Source organism: Brienomyrus brachyistius, chromosome 21 (genome assembly GCF_023856365.1).
Source record: "Brienomyrus brachyistius isolate T26 chromosome 21, BBRACH_0.4, whole genome shotgun sequence".
In the NCBI taxonomy this organism is placed as follows: Eukaryota; Metazoa; Chordata; class Actinopteri; order Osteoglossiformes; family Mormyridae; genus Brienomyrus; species Brienomyrus brachyistius.
The window spans coordinates 3,569,533-3,591,837 of NC_064553.1; the positions used below are offsets into that span (position 1 = coordinate 3,569,533).

At 50.4% G+C, this 22,305-nt stretch overlaps 2 protein-coding genes across 4 annotated transcripts in view; both read left to right on the forward strand.

Annotated features, from left to right (window-relative positions):
- LOC125716454 (casein kinase I) overlaps window positions 1–13,438 on the forward strand; it is a 22,843-nt gene extending 9,405 nt beyond the window's left edge. The window contains exons 2-11 of one of the 2 annotated variants that reach the window (XM_048988750.1): window positions 2,134–2,203; window positions 8,218–8,366; window positions 8,478–8,712; window positions 8,892–8,977; window positions 10,142–10,226; window positions 10,334–10,482; window positions 10,620–10,703; window positions 11,870–11,971; window positions 12,752–12,858; window positions 13,040–13,438. In XM_048988750.1, the coding sequence (XP_048844707.1) occupies window positions 2,134–2,203; window positions 8,218–8,366; window positions 8,478–8,712; window positions 8,892–8,977; window positions 10,142–10,226; window positions 10,334–10,482; window positions 10,620–10,703; window positions 11,870–11,971; window positions 12,752–12,858; window positions 13,040–13,094 (1,122 nt within the window). In that variant the 3' untranslated portion in view covers window positions 13,095–13,438. The remainder of the gene's footprint in view (window positions 1–2,133; window positions 2,204–8,217; window positions 8,367–8,477; window positions 8,713–8,891; window positions 8,978–10,141; window positions 10,227–10,333; window positions 10,483–10,619; window positions 10,704–11,869; window positions 11,972–12,751; window positions 12,859–13,039) is intronic. The other variant, XM_048988749.1, reaches the window with a different exon arrangement.
- On the forward strand, window positions 13,433–21,953 carry LOC125716450 (major facilitator superfamily domain-containing protein 12-like). 2 transcript variants are annotated; one of them, XM_048988746.1, is made up of 10 exons: window positions 13,433–16,153; window positions 16,800–17,010; window positions 17,749–17,881; window positions 18,057–18,257; window positions 18,386–18,478; window positions 18,562–18,654; window positions 18,856–19,026; window positions 19,414–19,508; window positions 20,229–20,341; window positions 20,808–21,953. In XM_048988746.1, exons 1-10 carry the CDS (start codon window positions 15,886–15,888, stop codon window positions 20,846–20,848), a joined length of 1,419 nt encoding a protein of 472 aa, XP_048844703.1. In that variant the 5' UTR covers window positions 13,433–15,885; the 3' UTR covers window positions 20,849–21,953. The 2 variants fall into 2 exon arrangements, with proteins under 2 accessions (XP_048844703.1, XP_048844702.1); XM_048988745.1 differs by having other exon boundaries at window positions 20,229–21,953.
- The last annotated feature ends 352 nt before the right edge of the window (window positions 21,954–22,305 follow it).

Consider the following 22,305-nt stretch of genomic DNA (forward strand, 5'->3'; position numbering starts at 1 on the left):
GCCTTTTTTATATGGGGTTATGGAGTGAAAAAGGGTCATTTAGAGAGACCACAAAAAAAAAATCTGTTATTGAGAACAGAAGGTTTTAATTTCCAGTATTGGAATGCGGAATAAAGGGTTAGGACTGCTGTAGTTCCATTTTAGTACCTCAGATGGAGTAGTCAGCTGTTTGTTTTATAATTCGTTAAAGGTGCATCTATTTATAGTCAACAGGTTCTAATAAACTGATGTTCCTTGTGCCCTGAGTTCTCAGACAGGCTCGGAATGTGGTTGGATGCATAAATTTATGTTTGAGTTTATTTTCAGTTGGTACAGTCAAATCAACTGGAAATTCGTTACTAAGAAGCAGGTTCTCAGGAGCAGGGAGCTTTGACTGACTTGACTAGTAAATTTGTAGGAATCCCGTAAAGCGAGTTACGCGCAGTGGGTTTCTGTCAGTGACGGAGATGCAGCCCAGCTGGGCCGGTGGTGCCCTGCCCTCTTTCAGTACCGTCTGCTCCCCGATATGAGAGTCAGGAGATACTGAAACTGCACGAGATACAAAGCGTCTCGGTGGTGGTGTCCCCGCCCCCACTGGTGAAAATCACCCGGGTTCTGCTGCAGGATACCGGAAGGTCACCGCTGGTTTTGTGCCTGTAGGAGGAAGCCACAGCGGGTGGAGGTGTGGTCTTCATCTGCTCCGTCACCACCCCCCCCACTGAGTGTTCCACATTAATTATTCAGTGTGGAGGGAAGGCGGGAGGTTCTGAGCATCACGCGCTCAGGAAGGCGGTTCTGTTATGCTCCTCAGGGTCCGGCCATGTTTGTGTTTTTAGCACTTTCCCTCTAGCACTGCGGACTAGCAGGCTGGGGAGGCCCATCATTAATGTCAGCCGGGACGGCTTGAGCTTCATGAGAAGAGATTCGGGTGGGGGGGAGTTTTGCCGTTCAGTTTAAGCATAACGGTGCTCTTGCCCAGATATTAAATTTTAAAAAGAATTCCCCCAGTTCAGTGTATGGGCCGCCCATTCTGTCTGTGGGCTTGGGGATCTGGACCCCACCCAGCACACGGACCCCCACTGGCCTCCAGGCTGAGGGGTGGAGCCGAAGGCTGCCGTCCTGCCAGCTGGTCCTGAGCTCTGGCAGGGCGCGATTCTCCCAAGCCACGACGGCGAGGTGTCAGTCCATCCAAGTTTCTTATTTCGAAACTTTGGATAGGGATTTCAGGACTTCTTTAAGTGGGCCGTGCCGTATGAGGAGTGTGATGTCAGACTGTTGGTGTTTGGGACCATTTGGTGTGAAGACTGGTGCCAAGTTCTGGTTCACAGGCTGATTAATGATTAATTTCAGAGCCGTGGTTGTGTGCTGGGGCCTGTTATGCATTTTTACTCTGATTATGCCCTTAAAAATGTAATCCGTGGCTTACAGCAGCTTTATCGGGAAGTATCTATTTCTGTGCTGTCATATTAGGGTAATATTATAAGTTAATATGATATTAATAGCTTAGAAATCTGTACAATGTTTCTCATCTGTCCTGTGTGTGAGATGTGAACATCACTCTCTTCTGCTTAGAAACCAGTGTGACCCGAGCTGAGAAGATGAGGGGGGGGGGGGGGGGAACGTCGGTCATGTGACTGGCTTTTTGTGGGATGCACCATTTGTGTTAGCGTCACAGCACCGCTGTCAAACAGCAGCAGGAATTTGGGGTTACTGGAATGGCAGAGGCAGGGCGGCAGGGCGGCAGGGCTGCAGGGCGGCAGGGCTGCAGGGCGGCAGGGCTGCAGGGCGGCTGGCAGAGTCGCATCAGAGCCTCGTCCCTCGCATGGAGTGCAGTTCCCTTTCATCAGTGATGTTGGCACGCGTTCAGCCGCTCTGCCTGTTAGTGTGGGCTTTCAGAGTACCGAAACCCCAGGACGTTTACGTGATGTTGTCTGAGCAGCTCTGCGGAGGAGGGCGCCGCCTTCCTCTGTCCCCGAGTGTGGTCAGGCCTTTCAATCTGAAGCAGCCTACTGGCCGCCCCCGAAATTCACCCGCCTTCTGCTGGCAGAGGCTCCGTCTCTGTCCTGCTGATGGTTTTTCCGTTCCGTCCTTGTTCTCTCTCTTCCCTGCTCCCTGTCGTCTCCACTGACTCATTCATGTTTTATTTCTTTCTAGGAGCCAATAAAGTCCAGGGCACCTCAGCTGCACTTGGAATACAGGTTTTACAAGCAGTTGGGAAATTCAGGTAAGCGTGGGGGGTTGGGGTTGTGGGGTGGGTTGAGCACCCCGGGATGGGGGCGTGCTGTTAGCAGGACCGGCCTCGCCGCACTTTGCATGACCTTAGTCAGCTTCTGCTGCCCGTCCCCGTGGGTTTGGCACTTTTCTGCTTGTGAATGCAGGAGGAAGAACATTGATGGTGTTTTTTACCAGAGGGTGCAAACACAGGAGGATATTGAGCTGTTCTGGAAGGCAGGCTTGGCAGGGTTTGGGCGGACCTTGGGGACTTTAGTCATCACGTGTTGTCAGACCCTGGTCCCTGGAAACCCCTGCCGACCCTGAGAGGGCCTTCAGACGGCCATGGGGGCCCCAGCATGGACGCTCATGGTGTGTAGCGGGTCTGTGAGCTGCTCCTGGACCCATGTGAGGCGAGCAGAGAGCCCTGATGTATTGCTGCTTGAACTGTTTTGGCTGATGTTGGGGGAAGTAGTCCTTTGAAGCTAGAAATACTACCATGTTCCAAACCCCCACCCAGCAAGGCCGCCAGGCGCTGATTTACCCATAATTCCCCTCATTTTAAACCCACAGTTTCCTCAGCAGGCTCCCTTTGTAGCGTTTCAGTGCGTCATCTGGTTCCTCAACTGCAGTCAGACATGTAGTTTAGTGACAGTGACCAAAACCCAGCTAGAAGTGCTTAGTTGGCAGTTTTTTTTTTTTTTTTTTTTTTGGGGGGGGGAGGGGGGGTGGTGTTGGGACGTACAGGGTTTATTGCAGTGTGTAGGACTAAGAGCTGCCCATTTTCATTTTGATTATTAGTGGCACATTGCAGTTGGACCAGTTTGTTTCAGGAAGTTAGTGGAGATTTCAAAGTGATTCCTTTTGCTGTTTTCATGTTTCGCTTTTGTTTAATTTTGATGTTTAGTATTAATGGAGTTTGCTTTCCCCAGCCGAAAAACCCACTGCGGAGTTCTGGTTGTTTGTGTTCTGTCTTGTGCGGTATGAATTCTGTAGTTGTTTGGGGGCTTTTTGCTTAGTGGAATGCTGGTCCTTACCACCACCACCACCCCACCCAGCCTAACCTACTTCTCAAACACTGTAGCACAACACCAAGCAGCCCTAAAACAATGACGACTCCCCCCGCCGCCTTTAGTGTAAACCGATGATGTAAGTCTGGGAATCACAAGTACTTCATTTAGTGTCTTTCTGTAATCTGTGAGTGGTCTTAGCCACATCACCCCTAGAGTTGGGAGCTGCCTGCCGGTAGCTGTATCACCGGAGCTGCTGCAGGGCCTTAGCTGTGTGGCAGAGGGCTGACCGTCCGTCCTCTAAAGAATGGAGGAGGACAAATAGGAGGACAGTGCTAACCTGGTGCACCCAAGGGCATTCTTGGTGTCTGCCTGAAACAGCACAGCTCCAGAACTGGGGCCCCACCCTGTCTGTGACACTGTGGTGTATGTATGTGTGTGTGTGTGTGTGTGTGTGTGGGGGGGGGGGTTTGTTTGGCTAAATGGGTGTTGCTGTCCTATTTTTAGCCAGACTTCCCTGTACTCATGAAAGCAGCCCTCTGATTGTCTTCCCACAATGCCGCCATCTCCACATGTGGGCACCGATTGGACCTTTAACGGTTTCGTTTCCGCACGTGGCTTCAGTATTAGACATCTGCTTTGACGGGGGGCCTCTGGTGCCTCAGAACGAACGATGATGTACAGACTCTGTTTACCAAACGCAGCAGACACTGTGGTTGGGGGTTGGGTGTTTGCCTGTGTCTCATCCGGTACTCATTTATGCCCCCCCCCCACCTCCCAGCTGACATGGACAGTAGGTACACATTGGGGGAGGGGGGGCTAGCCCAGCCCCAGGCCCTTCTGTGATGTCAGCAGCAGTGGAGGTGACTCATAGGGTGCATCCAGAATTGCATACTTGCACAGTAGGTACTGAATTTTGTCAGTAGCCTACTACTTCTGAGCAGGGATATTATAAAGCACTTTGAAATAATGTAATGTTCTGAAAATGCTCTATCCAAATAAAATAGAATTGAATACTGATCCCTTCATGCAGTACATACTGTATGTACGCATGAGAACACTATGCACAATGCGGTTGCCATCACGCACGTTACCTGACAAGGATGTTTATTAGTGACGTAGCTTGACCACTGCGAAGGTTAAAAACCGTAAACATCTATCAACGATAAAATACATGGTTAACTTAATTGCTGGGTAATATTTTCTACTTGCATTTGTGTGGTGACTGCACTTCCTCCGGCACCTTGACAAAAATGTGCGAACAAGCAACTGTCTCTGTGTCTGATTGCAGCTTCAGTGGCCTTGTTAGATAGTGTAGCGTCCCTCAGTTCGGAATTCCTGAAAATGTAGTGTCTGTATACTGTTCGTCTACAGAGCATACATACTTACTTCTCACTTTGCATACTGTATTTTCCATACTACAAGTATGCAGTTTTGGACTAACTCCTATCCTTCACTGGAATGTACCTGGATAGAAAACTTTTTTTTGACGAGTCATCGTCCCTGGCTCATAACTTTACTGCCTGTTCCCCTTCTTAAAACTCAAATGTATGAAATGTATGTTTCAATAAATGTACAATAGCGATCTTCATTTATATGAATGACAAAAGACTGAATGACGACTTGGTGTGGCGGTGAGGTCACTGCTGTTCTTGCAGAGGTCGCTGCGGATCGCTGACGCTTCTTTTCGAAGAACATGGCGTCATCGTTGCTCTTTGCAAACTAGTAGGGCAAATGCTCGGGTGGCTGAGTCCTGGCTGCCCTGGAGGGAGGGGCCACTGCCGCCTGCGGCCTGCTCGCGACGCACCCCTGCACTGCAAGCGTGAAAGGCCACATGCAGTTTTTATGCAGTGTCAATTATTAACTCTGCCAGTGGGCGCGGCGCAGTGGTGCGCGGGCGCCTTCCTTCGGGACGTGGCTGCAGTGCTTCCTATTCGTCTCGCTGCTCATACTGTTACCGATAATTTTATATCCTTCCCGTATGAAAACAGTCGGCTCTCCAGTGCCAGAGAAACGGCCCCCGCCACCGTCCCATCCAGCATTGGGGCTTGTCGATAGCAGCCCCGCCATGCTGGCTGAAGGCGCCGGTATGGGACTGTGTCGGTGTCGGGTGATGGCCTTTCAGCCAATGGTGTTCTCAGGTACTTAGGCGCCCGCCCCCTCCCCCCCATGTGAGCACTTAAAAATACCCGGGGGGCGGGGCGCGGCTGCATGTCACTGCCGCGTGCGCTGAGAGAGGACGTGACCCCATGGTGACAGTCAGTCCCAGCTGGCCCATTGCCCGCGACCCAAAGTACACAACTCCACAGACAACAACCGGTTGGGGACCTGGTTAGTTTTCAGTGAGAATATTCACTGAAAGCTCAATTGTTTGGAATACACTTCCCGGTAGAGGTCTAGTTATTAGATCGAGCACTTAGGAATTTCCAGTCAGCCGGGCTTCTCTGGACGTGCCGTTCTCCGTAACATTTTCACCTGGCAGCCGGACATTCCCTCCAAGCGCTGACATTTGGCCGTCTGGTGGAGCTCCGGCAAGGCCGCGGCGTGCTCACTGAGTCAGCCGCAGATGGCAGGGGCCGCCGGGCGGGGCCTGTTCCCGGGCTCCCACCAGAACGCAATGCTCAGGTGACGGCCTTGGCGGTCACTCTTCCCCCTCCGCTAAAGGCCCTGGTTTATGGCCGCGGGTTGGTTCTGATTGCTGGCTGCGCTGCTTTTGATGGGCATTTTGGGGCAGTTTGTGGCTCAGAGAGTTAGGACACCTATTACCTGAAGGTTGTAGGTTCAGGTCCCAAGGTCAGCAGAGTAATTTCACCATTGAGCCCTTGAGCGTGGCTCTTAATCCCCATGTGCTCTATGGACTGGCCGACCCTGTCTGGATGCAGTGTGTTGCTTTGTATTAAATAATACGCTGAGTAACTGAAAATGTGAGTATTGTCCTGACCTGAGCCTGGGAGGCTGTCGGGCCTGTGTGCACGGCCCTCGTCCGCCGCTCCCATATCCCGCGGTGTTGAAAGGGGCGCACAGGCCAGGCCAATATCTGGCAAAAGGGACCATTTGGTGCGGCATGATGCCCAGATGGAGGGGTGGGGGGTTCTGGGGCTTGGCGTAGCAGCTCCTCTGATCCTCTGTTCTTTCAAGCGGGTCCCCCTGCCCTCCGAGTTCCAGTCGGTCCCGCATGTCGCTGCTGGCAGAGAGAAGCCCTGGCCTGACCCAGACAGAGTGGCAGTTGCCCCGCGGCCCCCAGCCCCGGCGTCACAGGAAGGCGGCCTGCTGTGGGCCACACCGTGGGAACCCCAGGGAGGCCTGCAAATGGATGTAGCTGTTGACACGATTCTGTTTTAGATGCGTGTGAGGTCAGCTTAGTAAGAGTCCGAGAACTACGCAAGTTACTGTTTTCAGTGTATAGGAGTGTGTGTGTGTCCCCAGGTTTTTAGGATACAGGAGCCCCCCCCCCCCATAGTTATCAGTATATTGGAGCCCTCCCCAATCTTTTCATACCCGTCGTGTCGTGTTTAGTAAGTACTCCTTTGATAATTAGCACTTCATCTGTGCTCTGCTTCATTCACGCATATCTCTGATGGTATTTAATAGTTGGACATTTCTCCGTAAGGCCTGGGATGACTGTGCTGCTTCCTCACCTTCCCAGAAAGGTGGTGCAGACTCCCCACGGTGGCGAGATGTGAGCTCAGAAGTACCGGCTTTCCTCGCAGCTCCTCTGCAGCAGTGCGGAGTGGGACGGCCTTGGACAGGCTGTTCTCATTGGTTATTCGGATCGTGTGCCGTCCTATGAGACTGCACGATGCCATCACACGGTGCATACTGGGATGACTTAGGTGTGTTCGCTTGCCTCTTAGAGAAAATAGCTGTGCTAAGTGCTGCTTGGAGGGAGGCAGTACATTTTGCCTGTGCTTGTCAGATTGTGTTGGCGGGGAAAGTCTCTGAAGGCGCCCCCTGGTGGCGGATGCTACCGCTCTCATACTGGGAATGCTGTGAATCAGTAGCTCCTCCCAGCTGCTATGAAGTCCTGCTGTTGATCCCTCACCACATCTGTGTCCACCTCCAGTGTTTGCCACTGAATTATACCCTTCTCAGTACTCCATCTCAATGGAGGGGTTTCAGCCGGGAAATCCTAAAAGGAGAACCGTAATCCGGGGTTTTGAAAGCAGGCAGACCTCCCACTGCCGTGGCGTGCTCTCAGAAACCCTGCCTTTTAGTTATGCGTGCAGCATCGTCACTGGCTCTCGGAACCTTCTGGAGTGACATCTCCCAGCAGCCTTGCCAGAGTGACAGCGCTGTGACTAAGCAGCGTGTGAGTCATCCCTGCTCCAGAGTTAGGGACCCTGCTCGCTGTGTGTGTACCCGCGCACATACGTGCATGCGTGTGCGCGTACCTCCAGGTTTTGAGGAAATATCTGCGTGATCCAACAAAAGTTTTTGCTGTAATCGTTCTCTGTTTGAGTTGAGGTTAAGAATGGTTACTTGCATTACATCTAATTGACATTTGTATATTTATTACATGAATATAAGGTAATGGACAGTGTCAGTATTTACTGAATTTTGACTCTTTCACAATACAGCATAGCTGTTTCAGATTACCTACTGAGCTGTATGTAGTTTAAATCCGCCATAATGCAGTCCAGTAATGTACAAGTTGCTGGAGTTGGTCAGTCGGTTTGGTGTTTTTAGTTCCCCTACGTGTTGCTTCCATGTCGCAGACTGGATGGGGCGCAGTCACATGACGGCACAGACATTAGTGTGTTTTTAAGGGGACAGTACATGAACAAACACTGGAGAAAGTATTAATTGATTTTTTTTTTTTTTAAGTATTAGCAGAATTAAAACAAAAAAAATGTAACCGACGGGGAAGATTATGTCAGAGATACTGAATCTCAGTTTCGATTAATTTTCGATCAATTGCACAGCTCTGGTCTGCAGGTGAATGTGTGTGTGGTTTGCAAAGCCTTTATGTCCTGTGTGTGTGTGTGTGTGTGTGTGTGTGTGTGTGTGTGTTTCACAGAGGGCATCCCGCAGGTCTTCTACTTTGGTCCATGTGGAAAGTACAACGCCATGGTGCTGGAGCTGCTGGGGCCCAGTCTGGAGGACCTGTTCGACCTGTGTGACCGTACCTTCTCCCTCAAGACCGTGCTCATGATCGCCATCCAGCTGGTGAGTGGCACCGCGGCTCTGTCTCTGGTCCAGGCTGGCAACCAGCTCCAGTGTGACCCAAGTATGTGTCTGTGTGTGTGTGTGTGTGTGTCCCGATGTATGACGGAGCAGATAACCCGGATGGAGTACGTGCACACCAAAAGCCTCATCTACAGAGACGTAAAGCCAGAGAACTTTCTGGTGGGACGACCAGGGAGTAAGAGGCAGCACACCATCCACATCATCGATTTTGGGCTGGCCAAAGAGTACATCGACCCCGAGACCAAAAAACATATCCCCTACCGGGAGCATAAGAGCCTGACGGGGACAGCGAGATACATGAGCATTAACACACACCTGGGGAAAGGTGAGCGGGGCCCGCCGGCCCCTCGGGAGCCATTGGGGATCTGAAGCTGGGTGTTTCCTGTCGACCTTGCGTGAGGATTCCCCACTTGGAAACATTCATAATTATTTAATTGTGTTCTGCAAGCCGAGTGTTCACTCTGTTCCTGCTTTTTCTTCCCCCATTTCCCCTTCCTCTTGCAGAACAAAGTAGACGGGATGACCTGGAAGCTCTTGGTCACATGTTCATGTACTTCCTGCGAGGCAGCTTGCCCTGGCAAGGCCTCAAGGTAGGGAATTTGCCCGTGTTCTTGCGATCAGAGATGACCTGCCGCTGCCATGTCTCACATGTACCGAACGTTTGGGAGATGGCTGGCTGACTTCAGGAAAGAATTCGGCTTTTAATCGTTAAACCCGCCGGTTTATATTCTCCTGTGGCCTCGCTATCCAGGTCTCAGAAATAGTGTGTGTGAACGAATTGTGAACAGTGATTGAAAACGTGGATGCTCGCATATACAGGCCTTGCCGCTGTTTGTTACTTAGCGGGGGCCGCTGGCGCTGTGCTCTACGCAGCCGTAAGAGCGACAATGGTGACCACGTTTCCCACAAGGCATAGCTGGGCTCACGGCAAACGTGTCCCCGTGGGGGTTACATGACGCACGGAAGACGCAAGGTGTCTAAACGAGGCACGTTTTGCCTTTTTCAGCATGACTCTGAGATTATCAAGTGCAACTTGATGTTTTAAAGTAAAGAATGGCTGTAGTCACTGTCAGTCTAGGTGCAGAGCACTGTTAGAGGTTAGCGACGACCATGTCGGTTAAACACTCACGCTGGGAAATATTGGCAGGCTGGTTCTGTGTGAGAATGTGATCCCCATGTTCAGAGGCAGCTTTGCCTCCTTTCAGGCTCCCTCCACCAGCAAAGGCTCATCTGCGACCTTAAAAAGATCCGGATGTGCAGGCGTGTGCCTTTAGTGACGGACTCCTCCCGTTGACCGTTTATCACTCGCAGTCGCCCTTGCTAGGCTCTACGCGGCCACTCCTGCATGTGCCTCTCGGCGACCTTATCGTCCATCTGTGTTGGTCTCGGCATTTCCAGCACATCGCGCCCTGGCCGAGGCACTTATCTCCCCCGATCGTTAACACTCGCTCTGCACACACATATCTGGCGGCAGGATCTCCTGCTCTCAGGTGCGTCGGTGTCTGAAGGCCCCACGGCGGGAATTGCCGGACCCACCTTATCTCCGCTAGGGTGTCTCCCTACTGCTGAAGGATGTCAGTTTTTTTGTACTGTTTGTATATTTATCACTTCGGGCTTATAGATGCCAGTAGGGGGGGGTGCTTTTCGTAGGGGGAGGGCCGTTATCACTACACTTATCCTCACAGAGAGTCCTTCATCCCATGTGTGTGCGCTGGTGACAGTTCTCCGAAACATGACCTTCCTTCCCATTTCAGGCGGACACTCTGAAGGAGCGCTATCAGAAGATCGGGGACACCAAGCGAGCCACCCCCATCGAGGTGCTATGCGAGAGCTTCCCAGGTCAGCCGGCAACCCGTGTCCTTATCAGTCAGACGGACATCGCTGACCTGAGAATCTTGAAGCTGGGTGTTCCTTTTTCGCACACTGCTCCCTGTCGCCCCCCCCAGAGGAGATGGCCACCTACCTGCGCTATGTGAGGAGGCTGGATTTCTTCGAGAAGCCAGACTATGACTACTTGAGGAAGCTCTTCACTGACCTCTTCGACAGGAACGGCTACGTGTTCGACTACGAGTACGACTGGGTCGGCAAGCCACTCGTGAGTGTTCGAGGGGGAGGAGGGATGGGAAAACCCAGAGTGTGGAAAGACCGTCGTCAGACTACCGCTCCCCTTTCGTCCCGCTGGCCGAGCCAAGGCTGTGTGCTGCTCTGACCTCTTTCCTTTGGTTTGGACAGCCCACTCCGATAGGCCCAGTGCCCAGCGACGCGCCGCTGCCGTCCAGCAACAGAGACAAAGCACAACATCAGACCAAAAACCAGGTGAGCGAACACCCATCGGTGCCCATGGGAGTCTTGTCCTGACACCCCACAGCCGTCAGCTGCGTTTTCTGAGAGGTCCAGGGTCGGTTTTAGACTGCCTCCACATTCCATCTATCCATCCATCCATCCATCCACCCACCCACCTGCTTGTCCTATTCAGGCTCGCCAGTGGCCGGATCCAATCCCGGAAGTTACGGGTGAAAGGCAGGGAACAACCCAGGATGGGACCCTAACTTATTGCAGGGGACACTCTCACACACCATGCGCCTATGGGCAAATTGGTAACTCCCATTCACCTTAGCAAATTTTTTGGACTTTGTGGTGGGGGGGGGGGGGGGGACTGGAATACCTAGAGGAAACCCCACGATGTCACGGGAAGAACATGCAAACTCCACACACACACGGAACCCTGGTCTCAGGGGCACCAGTGCTAACCTAACCTCCGAAGCTAAACATGAGCTTTGTTATGAATTCTGCCGTAAGGCTGGCTGCTGCGAAACATATATTTATATTCCGGGAGATTTATCCCCTGCATCCTGCGATCTTAAATCCTCGGAGCCGGCATGACCCCGTCGCCGGGGTCCGGGTTGACGATGGGGATTCGGGGCGAGCTGGAGGACGAGAGCGCAGTCTCTTCCCGCCGGTGGATGTTTTTCTCGACGTCTGTCGTCCGGCGTCTCGCCACGGATCACGTGAGCCATCTGTGCCGCTGACGGGTTCCATTATGCAGCTTGTCTTCCCGTCACGTCGTCCCCGAGCACGGCGGACGCGAAGTCGAGCGTCACGCTATAATCGGGGCGCGGCGTGTCCGACTCGCCTGATCGCAGCCCTGATGCCGGCCGGATGCTCCCTGCGTCTGCGTACCGCCATCTGCTGCCCGGGCCCCCGTGTGGAGGATCAGCACTGCCGCCGTCTCTGGATTAAGCCCCCCTCCCTGGCATTCTGTCTGCATTCTGTGTTCAGTGTTCAGCATTTTAACCCCTCCCCCCCGTCCGTTATTAACATGCGTGCTTCTGCATGAAATTGGTGTTTGGTATTTTTTTGTTGTGTGTTTTTTTTTTCTTCTTTTAATTCACTCCTCACCTACCCCGTCAAACCACTTCTTACCCCACCACCCGCCTCCCTTTCAAACCCCCACCCCACCCGGCCATCCGTTGTTGCACCAGTCGCCCGAATCCTCAGGAAGCGAGTCCCCGCCCACTCCAGTGACCATTAGGGAGCTGCTGGGGTCACAGGTCACAGCTGATAGGCTGGGGGGCTCTGTGCAGGTACTGCTTGGCTGTGGTGCCCCTCTTTCCACCTCCCTGTCCGCCTCCCTTGCATGCCGCATTCGCTGCTCGCTCTTACTGAGGCCGAGGCACTGACTGCCAAGGCCCAGGGACATTGCGCTGAGATGCTCGTCTGCAGTTCTTAGCTAAACCCCTTTTCCCCTCTGCGACATCCTGTCCCAAATGGATTCCAGTTGTGTCCCTGGTCTCTGTCTGGCTCTCCTGCCCATGAGGGATCGTGTTCTGAGTTGATGTAGGACTGTGGTCTCCATTGATCGCTCTCAGCTACAGGCTGGGAGGAGCAGCTTTGAGATTTTTGTTTCCTTCCCCCACTTTTATTTCCCCTCTGGTGTATTGCAATCTCAAGCGGATATGGAGGTTGAATGACAGGCTTGTGTGTCGTCTCCGAGAACTTTTCCTAAAAGCCTCTGGTGCCATCTAGCGTTCGCTCTGTGAATTACGACTCTTCGATTTGGTTTATGTCTGTGGGTGACGCAATGCGAAAATACGATTGGTGATTGGTTGGATGACCTTGGATATTCAGAGAGCAGGCAAATTGCAGGAAGCATAGTTATCAAAATGTGAAAAGTGTTTTGAGAACTATAGTTAACATCACATATTGTCTATAGGAATGCCCTTATTAAGCCAAGCCATAAACATTATGAATATCAAATATAGATTCCAGAATCTTCCATTTATTCCCTGCGGTTTGAGGCCTCCTCCTACCCCCCATGGAGTCCCACACATGTTTAACTCGCCTCATCCTATACACCTGAACAGGTAATGAGCTCCACCAATGGAGAGCTGAACACGGACGATCCCACTGCAGGACACTCCAACGCACCAATCACAGCGCCGGCTGAGGTCGAGGTGGCCGATGACACAAAGTAGGGAGACTGTCTGTTTGTCTGTCCGTCCATTTGTGTGTGTTCTGTCTCACCATTTAGAACTTGGTCACTTTGAATAAAACTCGTTCTGTAGCTTTAAGTGATGGTGCCGTTTAGCTCCTCCTCCATGTCTTAGCTCCTCCTCCTCCACGTCTCAGCCTCTGCCGTCTTCCTCTGGCAGGTGTTGCTGCTTCTTCAAGAGGAGAAAGAGGAAAGCACTCCAGAGACACAAGTGAGGGGTCAGGACAGAGAGACTGAGAGATGGAGAGCTTCAGCTCACGTCACTTTTACGCTTGGGAGAGGACACGCAGGACACCCACCGACGTCCCGTCTGCATACCCACCCGCCCGAGAAGGAACGTGGCAGGCCGCCCTCATGGCGTGGCAGGCCATGGATTCCGCTTTTCCTTTACAGAGAGACTAAATGGACTTAATGAAACGTACACATCATATTGTTACTGTTCGAAAAGCACTCTTTGAAGCCGCTGATTTTCCCGAGATTCCACGTAGAACATAATATTGGTCAGCTGCTGATCAGCCATGGATCGGGCGAGGCGAGGCAGGGTGGGGCGGGACGGAGGTGGGGGGGGGGGGTAGGACACAGCCGATCCAGGGAGCTCCATAGACATACTGTGCATCTGTGGGATCAAGGTGGGGGAGACGGATACAGGCAAACAAAGGAAGTTACTGAAGAACAGGAACAGTTTTGTTGATGCCAGAATGGGAGAACTTGTGTACATTTTTCGTTTCTTTTTTTTGTAATTTAAATTGAAGTTGTTTTTGAGGTCAGCTCTCTGAGTTGAATGCTGAACGTTTTACTTTAATGTTGTAGTGCACCTAAATTCGATTTTTAATGAATTTGTTCTTTTTTCCCCCCTGTACTTGTGGACTTGTAGCACAGTGACTGGTCTCAGGTACTGTGAATTCTCAAGAGGAAAACAGATATTCATTTCCTTAAAATTGCACTTTTGGGGGGGGGGGGAAGAACCATATGGCATTCTGGGCTTGAAATAACAAAAAAAAGAATAAAAGTAAATAATGAACTAGGAAGATTCCTTATATGAAGCTGATCTATACGATAGCTGACATGTTTAAAGGGGAAAAAGTCTGTTATTTCTCAATTACAAATAATCTACCAGGAAATCATAGTTTGTGCCTTTCCAAGTAAAATGTTTAAAGCTTAAATGTGCTGAAGGAAGTTTTATCTTGTGCTGGAATGGTTGCGTGTGGCTGTGAGCTATTTTCACTGATCATTAAGGAATGTCGACCCACACCTCGGGCTCACATGACCTGCGCGTCTGACAATCATTCATGTTTTCTGTGGTACTGATCTATTGTTACATCCCCCCCCTTTTTTTAACTGCAGCACTGGAGCTGCAGTGGTGTACATGAGAATTTATTTTTTATTTTTTTTGCAGTGCCAAAGGTTGTGATACTCATTTTGAGGCTTCGGTGAGATTAATGGGTTACTAGCTTCCTATGAGACTGGAAGTTATATGTTGACGAAGCAGGAAATAAGCTGACCCAAGCGTACACTGTGTTCGGGGGTATTGTGCTTAAGCAGTGATTTGTAAGGGGGCAAATTCATTCTAAAGTCCCTTTTAGTTGTGACTCGTATATTGGTGGCAGTAACTTTTATGATCATCCCCCTAGTAAAGCTGTTGCGACCGTCATTTCAGATACTGATCAGTTCCAAACTTGAACCTGTGACCTTGTTAAAAGGTGACTGCTTTCAGCGGTCACATTTTCATATTTCATCATATTGCAGAACATGCCTCACTGACCTTTGTGGTTAAGGAGCCTGAATCGTACTTCCAGTATGCATTTGTGTGTATCGAAAGTGCAGCAGCAGTCACCACCTCCTGCTTTCAGAATGTTACCCAAAGTATTTGCTCTGACCCTTATCAAACCCCAGGGCGCTCCCCCCACGATGGACCCCTACGTTCTGGCACTTTGGTGATTAGACAAGCAACACATCTGTGTTACAGCGTTTGTGGTTTGACACCCAGTATCATTTTCTTACCCCCCTGATGTGTGTCGGTCATGGTGGCTGTGGTTTGCCATCCCAGCAGCTGACAGATAATCTGCTGCTCTGTCCGGCACTGCTGGATAAGCCACTGGCCAAGGAATTTGTACAGAAGAAAGGTGGGAGTCTGCAGAACAGTACATGATGCTCGCTGGGAATTCTAGTGTGAAGCCATTAAACCATATTTTGTGTGATCTGGTATGAACTGTATGTAGATATTAGAAGATCACGAGTAGAGCTAGTGCAGCCAGTTTATACACCGCGCTAATGTTTCTGTTCCAAACCATTACATCGGTTCAGCTGTCCAACACCGATCTAAAAGCACAATAAACATGTTTGCTAACTGACCCGTCATATCAGCGCTGTAACTAAATAACCAGGGCAGACAGCTATTTTAAGAGGTATTTTAAATGGAACTATTTTTCGTATCCTAATCCCGTGATCATTTCTCACACTTAGCTATGGAAACAGCGCATATTTACGGGAATCACCTACGGCGGCGTTCTTAAAGTTCCGCCTATTTTTTTTTAACATGGCCGTTCATTGGTGAATCCCGTATGGCACGTCGCCTGTGATTGGTGAATATCACCCCAGCGCACGCCAGTCACGTGCGATAAACAATTGCATCGGTCGGTGATGACGCGAGAACGGATGCGATGGCTGGCGGAGGTAAGGGGAGGCCCGGGAGGGTTTTCGTAGCGGGGATCGGGTCGCTTCGTCAGGGGAAGACCGAATGAGAGCCATGTCATTCATATTTGCGAGCCTTTCGTATCGCAGAGCGCCAGCCAATAAGCCTCCAGTCTCGCTTTCTCAAGCTGCCGGTGCGTAGGCGCCGGGCTTTCTGCCTGCGCCCCAGTCAGCTGATTCGGAGCCGGCTGTGCGTTCTCGCTTTTTAGAATACCGACAGTCTTTCTCGGGGGATGCGCGAAGGACAGGGCTGACCGCACTGTATCGATAAACAGCAGACAGGCAGGGAGGTGTTTTCGGACATAGCTCTTTGCCATGGCAGAGACGCAGCGCTCTTTGTCCGCCTTCGGGCGCCTGAGCTACGCCGTGGGCCACTTTCTCAACGACCTGTGCGCCTCCATGTGGTTCACCTACCTGCTGGTCTACTACCACTCGGTGCTCGGCTTCCAGAACAGCCTTGCCGGGGTGCTGCTGCTCAGCGGGCAGATCGCCGACGGCATCTGCACGCCTGTGGTCGGCTACGAGTCGGACCGGACCACCGGCTGCGGGAAATACGGCAAAAGGAAAACCTGGCACCTCATAGGCAAGTTTCTTGCGGTCCGATGACTGCAGCATCTGTCCCCGGCATCCGACGTCTCCCTGCCCCAAACACCCGCTTTTAATCGCGTTACAAAGTGCTTTCTGTGTAAAGTCAATGTGACATTGAGTGTCTTAAAAACGCCGGCTTTTCGCTATCATTTACTTTAAAGTTTAAAAATTGTTACGTGTTAGTACACATACAACGGAAAAATACTGCATTTTATGTGCTCGGAAAGCGGAATCGAAAGTACAGACAGATCCCCTCTTGTCTGGTATCGTTTAGTTTTTTATAAGTGTGTCATTCGTTTCTTGTTGCCTTTTTTTAGTACGGTATAAAACTTCGAATATGTGCATCGCAGCGTAGAATAATTATGCCTTCCAGTTTATTATCCTTGCTTTAGGATAATGTATCATTCTCACAGGACTTCAGTTGACAGCCTTCATGTTGGTTTCTTACGTAGAATCCCTTTTCACCCGCGACCTTAGTTAGTGCTGCTTATTTAAAAATTCCCTTAAATACAAGATCCGTTTTCCGTATAATTGCCGGCTATTGTCAACGCCTAGCAGTGTTCATGTTATTAATGAATTTTCAAATTTTCTCCCTCCTTTGAATCTCTCCCCCTCCTCCCCCATTTTCGCTACACTTTCAGGCACAATCAGTGTGATTATCTCCTTCCCCTTCATTTTCAGCCCTTGTCTGGGCTGTGACGAGAACACCCCACAGTCGGTGGGCCTCGTTTACTTCATCCCGTTCATCATCATCTTTCAGTTTGGCTGGGCAGCTACCCAGATCTCCCACCTGTCCCTCATTCCCGAGCTGGTCTCCAGCGAGCACGCTAAGGTGGAGCTGACCGCTTACAGGTAACACTGTCCCTGACTTTTGAAATGGGGTTTGATGTTTTTCACTTGAAATGAATGCCGGCTGGTTTCACGTACAGGAAAAATAAGGCAACACGTGCACAAAAAAATGATCAAAATGAGGATGAAGTGCCAGATTGTGTTTGACATGTGTTTCCAACAGTAAATCTTGTCGGATCTACACAACAGGTGGAAAGTACCTAGATTCCAGAAACTATTGTATGTATTCAAGCCCCCAAGATGAGGGAAATTTTTTATTTCACTTTTGTTTTGAAGTAGCTAAACTTGACCGATCGTGTGAGTGTCTGGGGCCGGGTGCAGGTTGGAAATTGCAACTCTCGTACCTGGAGCTCGGTTTAGAGACTGTATTTATTCAACGTAGATGATCGAACTGTGTTTAAAAAGACACATCAAAGCTTCACCACAGAGACAGTTGTACCCGCCTGCCTTTAAGGAAGAGTCCCAAGCTGAGGGGGTCTAACTGGAACTGGTCCTTTGTTAGAGGGACGATCAGGTATCACATTCCTATTGCAAATTGGAAGTGACATTAGTGGACACTGACAAGCGGCCTTTTTGTCCAGTAAGCGTAATCTCACCTGCGTTCAGAGGAGCTGCCTGCCTCGACATGGCCTCCTACTCCTGTCAGAACTTGCTGTGCCTCGCTGGTTATTGTCGGAGCTATGAAAGACCCAAAAAGCAGGCTTTTAGCTTGTTTTCTTTCCCTCTTCTTCCTCCTGGTAGGTACGCCTTCACTGTGTTGGCGAACATCTCCGTCTACGCCATCGCCTGGCTGCTGTTCCACTTCCAGGTGGGGTCAGCCGAGGACCCCTCCATCATGGACAACCTGGGCCGCTTTGACATCCCCGTGTTCCGGGTAAGAGAAGCTGCCCTTACGCGTGCCTCGCGGTCCGTTTGCAAGCGTTTGTGTTCCAGCGTTTGTGTTTGTCGGAAATCAGTCAGGTGTGACAACATTTGGCGCAGTTGGGGATGGCGCGTTCTGTTTGGTTTGCTTCCTGTGAATGTTAACTATGTTTCCTTGTTCCCTTTAGAACTTGGCCATCGCCGTGTTGGGTTTCGGGATCGTGTTCTCCATCTTCTTTCATCTGGGCACGCGGGAGGCGGGCCCTCACCAGCAGGGGGCGGTGTTGGAGCCTGATGAGCACCAGCCTCTGATTTCTGGTCTGCGGGTGACCCGGCCAGCCAGGGTGCTCCAGTGGAGGCATTGGCTGAAGGAGGCATCTTTCTACCAAGTGAGACTCGTCTGCTCTTCAGATTAACAGCCCTTTGGTCCCAAGTTAATAAAAAAAAAAAAATATGCAGGGAATCATGGGAAAGTTCAATGGGACGAGCACCTTAGCTCTTTGCTGGCTCTTTCCAGGTGGCGTTTCTCTACATGTTCACCAGGCTGATAGTGAACCTCTCCCAGACCTACATCTCCATGTACCTGACCAAGTCCCTCATGCTGCCTAAGGTAGGCATCCTCCAGTTAGCCGATCACAGGTACCTGCCTGGGCTCCTCTAAGAAATGCCCCCCCCCCCCCTACACTTTTGCAGAAGTTCATTGCTAGCATCCCCCTGGTGATGTACGTCAGCGGCATTCCCTGCTCTCTGGTCATGAAGCCGTTCAGCAAGCTGATCGGGAAAAGCGTGAGTCCGCCCCCCCCCCCCCCCCCCCCATGAAACCAGGTCAGGAGGAGCAGTCATTGCTTATTGTTACTCCTGGTTCGTTGGACTGTTTTATTTGATGTTCAAAGTCTCTTCAAAGTTCTAGAAAGTTTTGAATGAGGACTGGTGATGTCCTGCTGACTTGTGGAGATGTATGAGGCCGCCTCCCTCCTCCTCCACCAGATGACGTATTTTGTGGGCCTGCTCTTCATCATGGCCTTCTCCTTCTGGGTCCTGTTGAGCTCGCGCATGGGCCAAGAGGTGTACGGTGCTGCGGTGCTGCTGGGGTCCGGCTCGGCCACCATCCTCGTCATGTCGCTCTCCATGACAGCGGACCTCATCGGCGATCAAACGGTCAGCACTTCTTGGATCAGGACACTTTTTTCTCTAGTCCTGTGTCTTATAGTGCCTCTTGCTGTCCTGATTTTTATTTGCAGTAGCACTCAGTGTGTTGCGTGGTCGTCAGTTGTGCAGTGTCAGTCCACTTCTCAGAACTGACACTGGGTGCCATTCAGTCAGGTCTTGCTTTGTGTCACAGTGTAGCGTGACTTGAAAAGCACATGATCTCCAGCTAATCGTTCGATTGGTCAGGGAGCTGGTGCCTTTTCAGATGCTGACCCTGGCGTTGCGTCTCGACGCCGAGTCGTGTAAATGGAGGAGAACATTCGGCAGATGTGGTTCAGGAGCCAAGTTCATCTACCGCATGTCCTGCCAACCTGATAAAGCCTCTGTGTCTTGCAGCAAACCGGCGCCTTCGTGTACGGGGCAATGAGCTTCACGGACAAGGTGGCCAATGGCCTGGGGGTTATGATCATTCAGGGCCTGTACCCTGACCAGTAAGTGCTGGCCCTTTCTTTGGCCCCGCCCATCATTACCTACACCCCCATGTTGTCGCACCACATGACCGGAAGGGCTCCACATGGCAGAGATGTAGCCATCTGCTATGATTCTGGTCCCGCTGTCTAACTATCAATATGATCTGGGCTGTTTTGACCTGCCTCTGCAAAAGTGCACAGCATAGCACATGATGTTTTTAGTGACTTGAGGAGAAAACCTACTGTGTGTTTTCCTAAGAAGCTGCAGCACTGCATCACGATTCCACATGATGTAAGTGCTTTACATAGACGGGCCTCGCATGATGGAGGGCAGCCTGTGTGCCCTGGAAAGTTGCGATTTTCAGTTCTGATGACATCGCATCTAAGCTATTAAACGCATGATTGGCGGACCCTTGGAGCATATTTACAGTCTTTTTTTTTTTTTTTCAACATTTTTCAACGTTGATTTTTTTTAAAATAATTGAATTGGTTCAGTAGTATGTGTTTGATGCTGTTCAGGAACAGATTCTCGCAGAAATGTGTGGCTGTGGTTTTTGGTCACAAGACCTGACTGGGGAAGTGGGCAGGTGACTCGACTACACGGGGATAAACTTAGGAGTTTATTGACATTGCTGTGGTAGGGTTGGGTTGGGTTGGGTTAGGAGGGTCACTTGCTTATCTGGGTTTTTTTTCCCCAGTGTCTCTTACACATTTCCCAGAATCCATCTCTTCTGCCAACAGGACAGGTACTTGGTACTACCGCAATGTCATGGTGATCGTCACCGGGGGCATGGCCGTTGCAGCAGCGCTGGCCCTCTGCACCCTCCTCATCTGGCCAATCAGGATACGGCTCCGTGAGTATGTCAAGCAGGGGGCGTGGCCTTGGACGGCACGCTGGCTCACATGCTGAGGGAGATGTACAGTGTGTCAAACTGGATGTTCACCATGCCAGTGACTAGTTAAGACAAGACGCCACTTTCTGACTTGTCATGTTCATTAATACTGATGTAGGGCCTCCATCTTTTCTTGCATGCCTTGTATTAACTTTTACAAACTAGCAAAAAGGTGTATTCCCAGTGACTTTTTGCATTATGATCATATTTTTCGGTTTGGCTTGCATTCAAAAATTTAAAGTAAATTTGAAATCTAGTAGTGATGCAATTTTTTGTCCAGTCGTTCTGTTGTCCATTATCGCCATCTAATGGACAAGTGTTGCAGCACAGTTAAACCTTGGCGGCAGCTTGCTGTGTGAGTGTAGGAGTCGAAGCATGTCAGTCTGCCAGGCCATCAGAATGAAACTGCTGTACTCTGCTTTCACAGACATGCCCTCTGACTCTGAGGCTGATGCGGCCGTGAACTGAGCCTGTTGGACGTCCCAGCGGGTTGGCCAGCGAAGGGAGGAGGGGGAGGGGACCCTGAGCTGCTGTCCTGGTTGTGGGTGGGGCATTCCTCCGTCCAGTATTACCTGGTTTGGGAGCACTTAATCTCTAACTGCTCTCCATGAGTGCATTTGCTGTGACTCTTCCCTGAGTCCTAGACAATAACACTGTCTGCGGTGGACCGAAAATGTCCCGGGCATCACAGCCTTGATACAGACGATAATTTTGCTAAAATATCTATGAATGTAAAAAGGGAGATATAAACGCACATACCATGTCTCGATATTCCACGACCTAAAAGTCGCATTTCCTGACTGAGCCAGAGACAGGGAACTTGTTAATGCATTTGTTATTGCAGAAAGGGAAATTGCAACAAACTGCAGTAGACTATGCATGAAATCTTTTCCAAGTTGCGTCAGTTAATGTTTTATAAAGATTGGTCTGTTCCGCTTTTTTTTGTATTTTTTGTGAGACTGAAGTTAAAGGGAATGGGGAACATACCATTCACGGTATTTAGGTGGGGGGTTTCCTCTGAAAATGAATATATGCTCTCAGCGGTGAGTTTCTGCTGAGGGCACTGGGAATGGCGGAAGCGTGTCCCTGAATGGCGAAGGCCATCAGTCAGCAAGCACAACTCCACCCATGTACTTTGGAATGGGGAGGGGGCACCGTGGCCCAGTTTCCCCCCCTGCTGGGCCTCTTGAGTTTGCATGTGGGTCAGCCTGGCCCTGTGCAGGGCTTTCCAGCAATGGAGAAGCACAGGGATAGTGTGGCCTGTCTCTGGGGGGGGGGAAGACACACCCCCTCACCCCCAAAGGAACACCAAAAAAGGGAAATGCAAAAAATGCATCCTCACATTTATACCGCACTCATTTTTTATTTTACTTCAATTGGGGGGAAAAATCAGTGTACTGTAATGTTTACCTGTTTCTGTTCATCTAATTAAAATATAACAAATTCAACACTCATTTAAGGGATCAAAGTATGTATTGTGAATACGTCAGCCTGATCTGTAATTCTGTGTATGGAGACACTAAACGGAATCACGTTGATGTTCAGTCCAATAAAATCTTTCCTTATTCCGGAAGGTTGTTGTTTTTTTTTGCGAACGGCGGAGCACGTGACGGTATCCGCCTTGGTAACCAGTCACCTCATGGCAGCTACGCTGCTGAGTAGCGGCGGAGCTGATGCTTCTTGTTTTACATAAGTGTTCACCTTTATTAATACTTGTTTCAGGTGACATAAATCTTACCACCACGACAGCTGGAGAAATGATTCTATCCTTTTCTCTCTCTATCTCTCTCTCTCTATATATATATATATTATACACACACGTGCCCATACATCATATATGTGCGTATAAAGTAAGCGCGTGCATATATTATATATAGGTCTATATAAGGCGAATATTTATAACCTACTTTTATGTGTTATGTATT